The 11,048-nt window shown below is 41.6% G+C and overlaps 1 protein-coding gene and 1 non-coding gene across 6 annotated transcripts; both read left to right on the top strand.

Annotated features, from left to right (window-relative positions):
- Window positions 1-1,108: 1,108 nt before the first annotated feature.
- Window positions 1,109-9,721, top strand: RBMX (RNA binding motif protein X-linked). Of its 5 annotated transcripts, none has more exons than XM_021079411.2 (11): window positions 1,109-1,225; window positions 2,338-2,466; window positions 2,665-2,771; window positions 3,242-3,410; window positions 3,915-4,067; window positions 4,363-4,477; window positions 4,573-4,698; window positions 4,827-4,909; window positions 5,538-6,765; window positions 7,660-7,744; window positions 8,403-9,721. In XM_021079411.2, the coding sequence occupies exons 2-9, from the start codon at window positions 2,358-2,360 to the stop codon at window positions 5,846-5,848; spliced, it is 1,173 nt and encodes a 390-aa protein (XP_020935070.1). In that variant the 5' UTR covers window positions 1,109-1,225; window positions 2,338-2,357; the 3' UTR covers window positions 5,849-6,765; window positions 7,660-7,744; window positions 8,403-9,721.
- LOC146394798 (small nucleolar RNA SNORD61) lies at window positions 2,516-2,587 on the top strand. Its single transcript, XR_014835935.1, has one exon. It is a non-coding gene; the product is annotated as a small nucleolar RNA SNORD61 (small nucleolar RNA).
- Window positions 9,722-11,048: the final 1,327 nt, after the last annotated feature.

Below are 11,048 nucleotides of genomic sequence, written 5' to 3'. Positions count from 1 at the left end.
ACTTTGTGCCTCTCTTTTTCTGAAAAGCTTCGCTCCCCTCCACCCCAGCTTTCCCAGGGCAGGTTTCTTTCTTCAGATCTAATCTTCAAAGTAATCTCTTCAGATAGACCTTCCTCCCAGGCTAAATCGAATTTGGTCTTCTAAACCTTGTGCATCAGAGCACCTGGTTTACTTCCTCCCTGGCGCTAATCGCAACATGCAATTATTTCATTTGTTAACTGTATTTACATTTCTTCTTTGGTTTTAAAAGAAATTAGAAAATTAAAAAATTTGGCAATCCCCTCCATGAGTAGGATCGGCAGATAAAATACGAGATGCCCAGTTAAATTTGAATTTCAGATCAACAGCGAATAAGTTTTCTTGTATATGATATTGAAACCTACTGATACCGAAAAAAGTATTTGTTATCTGAAACTCAAACTTACCTGAGCGTCCTGTATTTTTATTTACTAAATCTGGCCGCCTTACCATGAGGCGCGTTGCCCTTGTCCGGCTTGTTCTGGGTTGTATCTTCACGGCCAAGCCGAGCTTGCCTGCCATTTAGTAGAGGCTCAGTAATTGTTCTATGTAAGGAGATTGTCTGCTGTTTTGTACAGTTTTCTTTTCCCCACTTGACATTTATCAGAATTTTCCCCATTCACTAAAAATTCTTGTCAAAGATATTTGAAGAAAATGGATTTTATTATCGAAACTTCTTTGTTGTCCATTTCTGCAAAACTGGCATAGTTCTACCCTCATTACCTTGTTTTGAGAATTGAGTCAATGGGTGTAAAGTCTAGTACCGTGCCCAGCCCACCAGAACACGCAATAGATTTCAGTTCTTTATTACATGCAGCCCAAAAACCATTTCAGCGGAAAGCAAAAAGGCGGGTTTGTGGAGCACCGGTTGGGGGCTGGGAAAACGGTTAGACGCTAGGGCTGGCCGGAGAGCGGAGGGCCCGGGAAAAGGGGAGGAGCGAAGAGTGAATGACAGCAGAGCTAACCATTGAGGGGGCTGGGAACAGCTCCCCCTCCCTTCGCGTTTCAAATTCTAAGCTCCGCCTCCATCCGGGTCCTTGAGCCTCGTTCCCGGGCAGTATAAAGTTTGCTGTCTCCTTTGTTCGCCCTCGTTGCGCAGTAGTGCGAGCCGCTTCTCCCTTCCGTCTTCGAGACCGGCCGCCCTCCCGCGTCCCGAGCTGCTAGGAAGCCGCTGTCGCAGGAGCCTGGGACCGTTGTCACCCCTCCGGTAGGTCAGTTCTTTTCTTTAGGCCATTTTCCGTCGACTCTTGCCGCGTTAGAACTTGGGATTATCTCCCTGGAGATGGGGGTGGCGGGCGCCATTTTAAGAACCCAGAGGTGCCGACCTATTTAGAGAAAGCTGGGAGTGTCGGAGGAAAACGGACGCCAGGGGGCCGCTTCGCCGAGAGCCTCTCTGGAAAGTTTGGCTCTCGCCTGCGGGAGGGGGAGGTGGCGGAGGTCTGGGCTGGCGCGGGACGGGGAGGGACCGCGCCTCCGCGGTCGCTACCTGCATTGGGATGGCGCTGGCGCTCGGGGCGGGCACGTGCACTTTTACGCGGGGTCCTCGTTCATTGGCGGCTTGGGAGAGGAAGCCCTGTGAATATTCTTAACCGCCGTGGTGGTACAAGTTACTCCCTTGACCGGCGGCGCTTCTGGGCTGAATCCAAGTGTCGCCATTTTGTGTTTTCCACGCGGTTTTTAATGACGGGTTTTAATTGGGTTCTGCTGCAGTCACGGAGTGTTGAGTGTCACAGCGCGCGCCTCGACGTTCCGTTACTTAATAGATGATATGGATGCTTTCTTTAAGAAAAAAAGCCGGTAACCTTGTCAGCGGGGCAGAGGCTTGTGGGGAAGAGCCATAACTAGGTTAAAACTTTTTTAAATTGCCGCTTAGATTTACTAAGAGAGGCAAAGCTCTTGGGAGGAGAGGGCTTGGTCTCACGGACCTGCGTTTGGCTTGTGACCTTGACCGAGTCTAAAGGGTTTTAAAACAAGGGTAATTGGCATGTGATAATTGAATCTTTAGGGGGCAACATATCTAGTATTAAAAGTAGAATTTACTTTTGTAAGTTTGGAGTAGTTAATCTAATTAAAATTGCCAAGGTGGATTAAGGATGGAGGCATAAGTTACGTTGGCTCTTTGAACAAGTTTAACTAAACTGCTGTCACCAAACTACTTAAATTGGTTTCCTGCTGAGGCTTAGCAAAGGAAAGAGATCGCTTTCCGTGTCTTAACCTTATTAAGGAATGGTTTATAGTAAAGAAAAAAATGAGCTCCGATACTTTTGTCAGGTAAACTGGAACTTTTCCCAAGGAGGGTAACACTTTTTTCCCCAACAGACTTATACCAGGGGAGAAAAATGGTTGAAGCAGATCGCCCTGGGAAGCTCTTCATTGGTGGCCTCAATACTGAAACAAATGAGAAGGCCCTTGAGGCAGTATTTGGCAAATATGGACGAATAGTGGAAGGTGAGTTATCTGAGACTATATGGAGGCCTATTGTAAAAAAAAAAAGAAAGCTATGATGATTTCGATTGCATTGATCATATGAAATGATAATGTACTTTGTCCTCTAAGAAGTTCTGAGCTTTCTTTTTACAGACTTAGTTTTATTTTCCCGTTTGAACTAGAGTAACACTTCTTTTTCCCTTGAAAACTACTTTTTAGTTCTCTTGATGAAAGATCGTGAAACTAACAAGTCCAGAGGATTTGCTTTTGTCACCTTTGAAAGCCCAGCAGATGCTAAGGATGCAGCCAGAGACATGAACGGAAAGGTGAGATTTGTGCAATACTAGGTTTCCTAATACACAAAAATAGCACACTGTTATCTAAGTCTGGTCTAGGGCAGCTGTTGTATTTTTTGTGTTTTCTAGAACCTGCTGGTCACAGCCCTTTGTAATTTTTGAACCAATTTTTGTAGTCAAAGTTGAGGATTTTAGGTACTTTTAGTAGTCTTTGTCAGTCTAGAATATTACATCATACTTTATCTGGGATCCAGAAACTGATAATTTGGCTTTTTGGTTATTTGTCCTGATAAACGAGTTGGAAATTGGCATTGTTTAAGCAGTGCGCAATGCAGTGGATTCATGTTAGGGTTTCGTTAAAATCCTCAGCACCTTATAGAGTAAGCATTTAAGTGCTAGGTTTATGAGTAAAACATTTCGAAGGATGTTGGTGTCACAGTGCACAGTGGGTCTGCAGATTGTTTTTAAATACTGATACAATCGTTTTTGATACTATTTAGTCCTTAGATGGAAAAGCTATCAAAGTAGAACAAGCCACTAAACCATCATTTGAAAGTGGTAGACGTGGACCACCTCCACCTCCAAGAAGCAGAGGCCCTCCAAGAGGCCTTAGAGGCGGAAGAGGAAGTGGAGGAACCAGGGGACCTCCCTCACGTGGAGGGCACATGGGTAATGACTTGGTTTTCCTTCAGGCTCGGTATATAAGTTAGGAACTGCAGACCATCACCAGTGTGTGCTTTGGTTAAGTCCTTGTTTACAGACCCCAGCTCTTTTGAAATTGAGAACACTTGTTCATCTACCAAAAGTGATTATGACTTAGGGAAAACATAGAAGGCAACCCAAGTTAAATTACAATGTCATCCGATAATTAAGTTAGCTTTTCCTTATCCAGGGAGTTCATCCTGTTGGAGAAAATACTTGCAGAAAGTTTTTGATAGGCATTAGTGGTGTTGGTCATAGGAAAATGAAACGATTTGTGATTTTTCTTTAAAACTACCCTTCAGTTCTGCTTTTCTAATATGTAGATAGATACAGATGCTCATCTTAGACACTTGAAAGCGAAGGAGTGCCCAACTAGACAGGAATAATGGTCATATTCCTGATAAGGCAAAACTTCCGTAGCTTTTCCTTGATTCTTGTATTACCATGTTTTTCTTTTCTGTTTCAATGTAGATGATGGTGGCTATTCCATGAATTTTAACATGAGTTCTTCCAGGGGACCACTTCCAGTAAAAAGAGGACCACCACCACGAAGTGGGGGTCCTCCTCCTAAAAGATCTGCCCCTTCAGGACCAGTTCGCAGTAGCAGTGGAATGGGAGGAAGAGGTAAATGTTCCATTTATGACAATCTCTCTTGCCACCATGATGCAAAGGCTTGCGAGGTGAATCCCCAAAATGTTCCTTAAAACTGACTCCAGGTGTTTTAGGTACAGTACATGCAGTTGAATGTAGAGCATTGAAAAGATTTTAGATGTGAATAAGAAATTTTAGAGGAAAATCTAATTTAGCTCCCTATTGTCATACTTGGTTGAATTGATATCACCACTTTTCGTTGCCTGAATGCAAATTCACATTTGGACTTTTCTGGGTGTGATTTTAAAAGTGGTTGTTTTTCCTTAAGCTCCTGTATCACGTGGAAGAGATAGTTATGGAGGCCCACCTCGAAGGGAACCCCTGCCCTCTCGTCGAGATGTTTATTTGTCCCCAAGAGATGATGGCTATTCTACTAAAGACAGGTAACAGAAAAATAGAGTCGTTTTTGTTTCATTGATAACTGGGGTAGAAGGAGAGCTCATCTAAAGTATGAACCAAGTTACTTCTGTTTTTATAGCTATTCAAGCAGAGATTACCCAAGTTCTCGTGATACAAGAGATTACGCACCACCACCAAGAGATTATACTTACCGTGATTACGGTCATTCCAGTTCACGTGATGACTATCCATCAAGAGGCTATAGGTAAGTTGCTTGCTGTTGCTGTCGTGGCTCGGTTTGGGGTTTGTTTTGTTTTTTCTTTTTTTTTTTTTTTCCTGTTAAAAACTAGAAATTGATGTTCTGGGACTTGACCGTTTTTCTCTTTAATTTAGTGATAGAGATGGCTATGGTCGTGATCGTGACTATTCAGATCATCCAAGCGGAGGTTCCTACAGAGACTCATATGAGAGTTATGGTAAGATTTTGGTTGAGGGTCTTTGGAATATCACCAGCTTGAGTTTTTTAGGTTCATGAGCCAGTTTATTAGGCTGTGTGGTGCTTGCTTTTAAAGGGTTGTTTGCTTGCTTTTAAGGGGGTAACTTAATCAGCTGGGCTTTTCCTAGTCTTGTGAGGGGCTTTTGTTTTTTCTAAGTTTTTTTTTGAGGCTGTTTGCTTGCTTTGGAGGGGATTTTGCTTGCTTAAATTGGCAGCCTTATGTGTTTTCCCCCAACAGTGAAAATACAATTTAAAAATTTTTTATTAACAAGATCAAATGTTTACCATTGCAATATGAAGGAAAGTCTACAGTTCAAAATTGCAACTTATCACTGGAAAGTGGCTGAGTGTCTACTATAAAATAACAAGCTGGAATATCCTCTTGAAATACACACCGTCTTCAGTCTTTTCAAACAAACATTAAAACCCATCCATTTCCGTATCTCAGCAGATGAGCAAATCCCTGTTAATGGCCAGCAATGGCAGAGTTTAAAACCTCCCAGTTGAGAAAGTAAACGTTTAATACAAGAATTCTGTAAATTCAAATTTAAATGTTGTCTATATACAATTTATAGTGTTGCCATATTACCTGACCATTGACCCTGCAGGTAACTCACGTAGTGCTCCACCTACACGAGGGCCCCCGCCATCTTATGGTGGAAGCAGTCGCTATGATGATTACAGCAGCTCACGTGACGGATATGGTGGAAGTCGAGACAGTTACTCAAGCAGCCGAAGTGATCTCTACTCAAGTGGTCGTGATCGGGTTGGCAGACAAGAAAGAGGGCTTCCCCCTTCTATGGAAAGGGGGTACCCTCCTCCACGAGATTCCTACAGCAGTTCAAGCCGCGGAGCACCAAGAGGTGGTGGCCGTGGAGGAAGCCGATCTGATAGAGGGGGAGGCAGAAGCAGATATTAAAAAACAAACAAAACTTTGGACCAAAATCCCTGTTCAAAGAAACAAACAAAAGTGGAACCTATTCTGTCATAACTACCCAAGGACTACTAAAAGGAAAAATTGTGTTACCTTTTTAAAATTTCCTGTTAAGTTCCCCTTCCACAATTTTTATGTTCTTGTGAGGAAAAAAGTAAAATGTTTAATCTTATTTGATTTTATGACATTGCTTTCAATAAGCAAATGTTAAATGTGTTAAGACTTGACATGTGTGCTAGTGTTGTAATTTTCCAAGTAAAAGTGTCCGTAAAGGCCACTTCCTCTAAGATTTTTCCCAGTAAATGATGAGGCAAGCAATTCTAAGATCTTCCACAAACTGTCTAGCCACCTAAAATGGAGCGATGAATCCTCCTCCTGCCTATTCAAACAAGCTAGCTGTTAGAGGGTGGTCGGGGTTATGCTACTCTTAGGATTTCAGAATGTCTTCAAACTGAAATCTCAATGTTCTCAGTATGAAAACCTGAGATCAGATGCTTATATGTAAGGAAAGTGCTATTCGCCCAGTAAACACTCAAAAAAAGCAAATGGATAATGGCCATATTTTGCCTTTCTGACATTTCCTTGGGAATCTACAAGGAAAACCCCTTTCCCCCTCCCCCGATAAGACCATTTAAGTGTGTGTTAAGCAACTACAGAATACTAAATAAAAAGTTTGGCCAAAACCAACCATGAAGCTGCAAACGATGCTTGCTCTTACTGTTTCAAATTTTTGCAACTCTGTAGTGTCTCACTTTTAAGGAACAGCTTGATTGCAAAGGAGAAAATAGATAAGCAATGAAGTTATCTCCAACTTCTCAAAGGCTTATGACTTCTAAAATGTGAATCTATCAGCATTCCACATCAGATTTAAAGCATCAAATGCCTGTGAAACAGCAAAGATGGTAAGCAAAGCAAACTAGTTTTTCCGTCTAAGTCGAAATTGAACACTTACCTTCCTCATAGTACAGTGAAACACACTGTACCTCATGGCAATGGAAATGCTTTCTAGATTTTAAAAAACTTTGGAAAACAAAGTGTTCGATAGCGTATTAGAAGTCCTCCAAATTCAACACTTGGATTTTTTTTTTTTTAAGCATGTGTGACACTTAAAGGCCTTAATAAAGCTGTTGTTTACCAATGGCGATCTGGGGCTTGGGAGGGGGTGTTTTTTTTTTTTTTTTTAAATCTATTTTTGATGAAGACCTTTAAACATGCTTCATATGTTTTAACATTTTTCAAATTAGTCTTTTAGTCAATGTAGGAAATGGCTTAAGTTTGGGGTCCCCCTCTCTCTACCCCTGTAAGCCATTGCAAACTTGACATTTAGTTGGATGCCTGACTTGTTTTTAGTTCTATGAACCTACACTGTATGGAGAAAATCTATTGCAAGTGGTCTTTAAAAAGCAAAACCTGAGGCAGCATGACCCAGGTCCAGCCATGAAGTTGAAAAAGATGCTCTTGAATATAGTAAACTTGAAGACCTCCAACTAAAAATCCTTACACTGCACTTATTCCTTCAAATAAGTTTTGTCCGTTCAACTTATGGATTTAACATGGCAGTGCACCATTGGAACAGAATGGGAATCCATAAGCCATGCAACTTAACCATTTAAGCCATTCCAGTCCATCCCAAGCCAATGAAATCTTCCACCACTTAAGAGAAATAGTAGAACATGAAATAACGTTAAGCTGCAAGTCTGAACTTGCCTTGTCTTTCTGGAGAAGAGGGCAGTTGTAGGCAAGTTTTGAAGGATTTCCTTAAGAGAGATAACTAGTTACCTATTTAATTTTTACAGGTTGAGAATTTTGGTCATGATGGTCATGGAGTGCTGATTTATTCACACTAGATAAAGCGGGCAGCAAGAGAAATGCAATGCTAAGGTAAGTTTCGAAAGCAGTGCCTTTTACAGGTCTGAAAGCCAATAGAGCTTTGCTCCTTTGTCGCCTTGGGTATCTTGATGTTGGCAAGTTGTGGTAGGGGGATAGTAATTGAGCTCTTGGTTTGTGAGGATAAGATGTATAAAGTGCTGTAGGGATTCCCCGGTGGCTCAGCAGGTTGAGGATCTGGTGTTTTTAATGCTGTGGTGCAAGTTCAATCCCTGGCACCAGAACTTGCACTTAATCTCACAATGCTCTTAGCTGTATCTGAATGCATACGGTTTGCTAATGCCACCTTCATAAGCCACTCCTGGGCTGGAGTTGTGTAATTAGCATTTGGTGTGTGAGCAAACTTTTCACTTGTGTGAAGTTTAAACTTTTTTCCTGTATGGTGAATGGATGCAGCTGCCACGGAGTCCCTGCTTTAACAATTTTATTGGTGAAATGCTGGTAATATTTATAGTCTTTATTACCGTAGTGATGCTTAGAGGAATTGTAATGGGGTTTTATGGTTGCTTTTTTGAGCTTGCAACTTCGAGCAAATATTTTGTTGCCAGTTAAGACAACAAAAATTACGTAAAAAATATGTAAGGGGGGGGAATGATTTCCAGTTTAAAACAGTCGATTTCTTGTGCCTGATAGCATGCTTTTCATTTTACAGAGTTGTTGAAGCAGAAGAATGCTGATTGTCCTTAAGGCACAACAGTTGCATAAGCAGCCCTCAGCAGAATTGGTTTGGTGCAGACAGTAGAATTTTGCCTTTCAGGGGTTCCTGTGGCTCTAAGGAAGGCATCCGTGTTGGTTAGCACTCTTAACTAGGGAGTGGCAGTTTCTTGAAATGAGGAATTGGCCAGGTGGAGGAAGGGGCGCAGTTAAGGAAAGTGGTAAGTGGAGGTAGTCAGGAAGTTCTTAGAGATGGTGTGTGTAGATTTTACAGCTTTGACTTTTCTTTAGCTAAAGTCGTGGAGATAACTGACTGCAATTTCGAACTTCCTAACTACGCCTGGTTGTCAGAAAGTTGGATTAGAAAAATGAAAGGCATAAGAGGTAATTTTATCCAGTATAAGTGTCTGATTTTTTTCAGCAAGTAAAATGTTTCTTGGTGTTAGTTAGTCAGGAACTGAGATTTAGTCTTGAAACTAAAGGGAAGACTAATATCTGGAAACTAAAAAGTAACTGGAAACAGCTAAAACGATAAAAAGCACAATTTTAAGGACAAAAAACTGGAAATGATTGGGCTATTTGGCTTTTTGCTTCTTAAAAAATAGTGTTTTGTAAGCCTACCTTACCCCCCACCCCACCTCGTATGTCTTGGAAACAAATCAAGATACTATTTGATAGTTTTATTCTGTTGGAAATTAGAGCCAATAGCATCAAAGCTAATGTTCTTAAAGGAAACAGATTTTGAGTTGTTGGGTTAGAAGAAACTAACTCACCTTTTGAGAGTTTTTGCTTAGTAAGTATCAGTACTATCCTGTTTAACATAACATTTGCAATCGTGGAAAATAATCCAGAAAATGTAACCCTTCTTTGACTGGCTCTTCTAATCAGAGACCAGGAGGGTGTTGACCAAATTTAAATAGCCATTGCACTTAATAGCTGTCTTCCTCAATCATTCTGTAATCTAAATCACTTGGGTTTATGCATCTTGAGGACCTTTTTTGGCTCTTGAGATTTATTTACTTAATCTGGAAGGTAGTATAGAACGTAGAGCTTAATGGTAATACTAAATTCAAGAAGAAGGTGTAACAACCAGACAGCTGTTTGGCAAATAGTTTACTGACCCAGCAGACTTGATTCTGCTCCTGTTGGAAAAAGAATCTGTTTTGATTTTTCTGGCTTTATACTGGTTGTAAAAGAAACAGAATAATTGTGTTTTCCTTGTTTAACTGGTAGTTGAATCTAGAACTTAGGAATAAAAGATGGTTTTTCTCTTTTTGGAATGTTTTGTATTTGAACCTTAATAAAACTTAACATGCATTTTTTTTTGTGGCCCTGGGTTCTTTTATCCTTTTTTGGTATTGAGTAAATGATTTAGGCTTTTAAACAATGATCAGGAGAACCTCCATATGCCTTGGGGGCAGCCCTGAAAAGCAAAAAAAAAAAAAAGAGTTCCCGTCGTGGCGCAGTGGTTAACGAATCCGACTAGGAACCATGAGGTTGCGGGTTCGGTCCCTGCCCTTGCTCAGTGGGTTGACGATCCGGCGTTGCCATGAGCTGTGGTGTAGATTGCAGACAGGGCTTGGATCCCGACTGGCTGCAGCTCTGATTAGACCCCTAGCCTGGGACCCTCCATATGCCTCGGGAGCGGCCCAAGAAATGGCAAAAAGACAAAAAAAAAAACCAAAAAAGAACTGATCAGCACATGTTCTCTCCCCCCCACCCCAAACTCCTAACTCTCAGGCACTGTTAAGACTTGCAGTTGCCAGGGAACACAGTCACTGAGGTAGCCTGTGACAGACAGGCTTCCTTTATTTGGGGGAGGCGGCTTCAGGCAGGCATCAAGGTAATTCAGATGATTTCATTTAATCCTTACTCTGAAAGTGGAGCCATAACACCAAAGAACTAGAAGCCGAAATACCAAAGATGTGCTGTAGTGCTTTTAATATTTCCTGCTAACTCCTGGGAGAAGCAGGTCCGGTTGGTTATGGTTAATTGGATTTGGCGGTGAATCCCACTTGAGACCAAGCCCCTCAGGGATACCATTAAACCAGCACATTATTAGTGTGCTGCTCTATTGGTAACTTTCTGCTTTATCTGCTGTTCTATGTACATCTGACTCATGTTCATTTGCACTTGATAAAACTAATTTAGTGACATTTGTCCTTTATTCAAGGGAAAGCAATCGATGGGGTGCGAGTGGAGCACCTCAGTGAAACACTTCCTCAGGGATTCCAGGCAGTGGTTTTACACTACAAGAGGCAACAGGAATGAGGCATCCTTGCCTGCGGGTCCTGTTTTCTGGAGGAAGTCAGCTAACTAAAGCTGAATTTTGGAGGATTGGGATTGGTGTATGTCTGGTCTCCTTGGCAAGTGTGGGCGGACTTAGTTTAGCTTTGTGAGGTGGGCCTCAGCTTTCTTAATGTCTTTTTAAAATGGGTATTGCAATTGAGTTACATAGCCAGCTGAACAGCATTCACACGGAAGAGCCATGTTGGCTGAGCATTAGGATGGCAGAGGAAGCCTTAAGTATAACCTCAGTTCCTGACCAATTGTTCAGAGAAACTTAAATCCATCTAGAGAAGTTGGAAAGATAGATAGCATGGAGTTCCTGTTTATCCTTCATCACTTTGCCCAAACTTCATTA

This window comes from Sus scrofa, chromosome X, assembly GCF_054392235.1.
Source record: "Sus scrofa isolate SSC_HxYL_T2T_F1_AM1 chromosome X, Sscrofa_HxYL_maternal_Yorkshire_Landrace_v2.0, whole genome shotgun sequence".
Classification (NCBI taxonomy): Eukaryota; Metazoa; Chordata; class Mammalia; order Artiodactyla; family Suidae; genus Sus; species Sus scrofa.
Note: the sequence above shows the minus strand (reverse complement) of the source record. Positions and strands in the feature narration are given on the sequence as shown.

Bases quoted from the DNA above. Each gene is read 5' to 3' on its own strand.
- RBMX (XM_021079411.2), top strand. From the start codon at position 2,358: ATGGTTGAAGCAGATCGCCCTGGGAAGCTCTTCATTGGTGGCCTCAAT. The intron at 4,068-4,362 runs GTAAATGTTCCA...TTTTTCCTTAAG, and splicing joins CAGTGGAATGGGAGGAAGAG to CTCCTGTATCACGTGGAAGA. The intron at 4,910-5,537 runs GTAAGATTTTGG...TTGACCCTGCAG, and splicing joins AGACTCATATGAGAGTTATG to GTAACTCACGTAGTGCTCCA.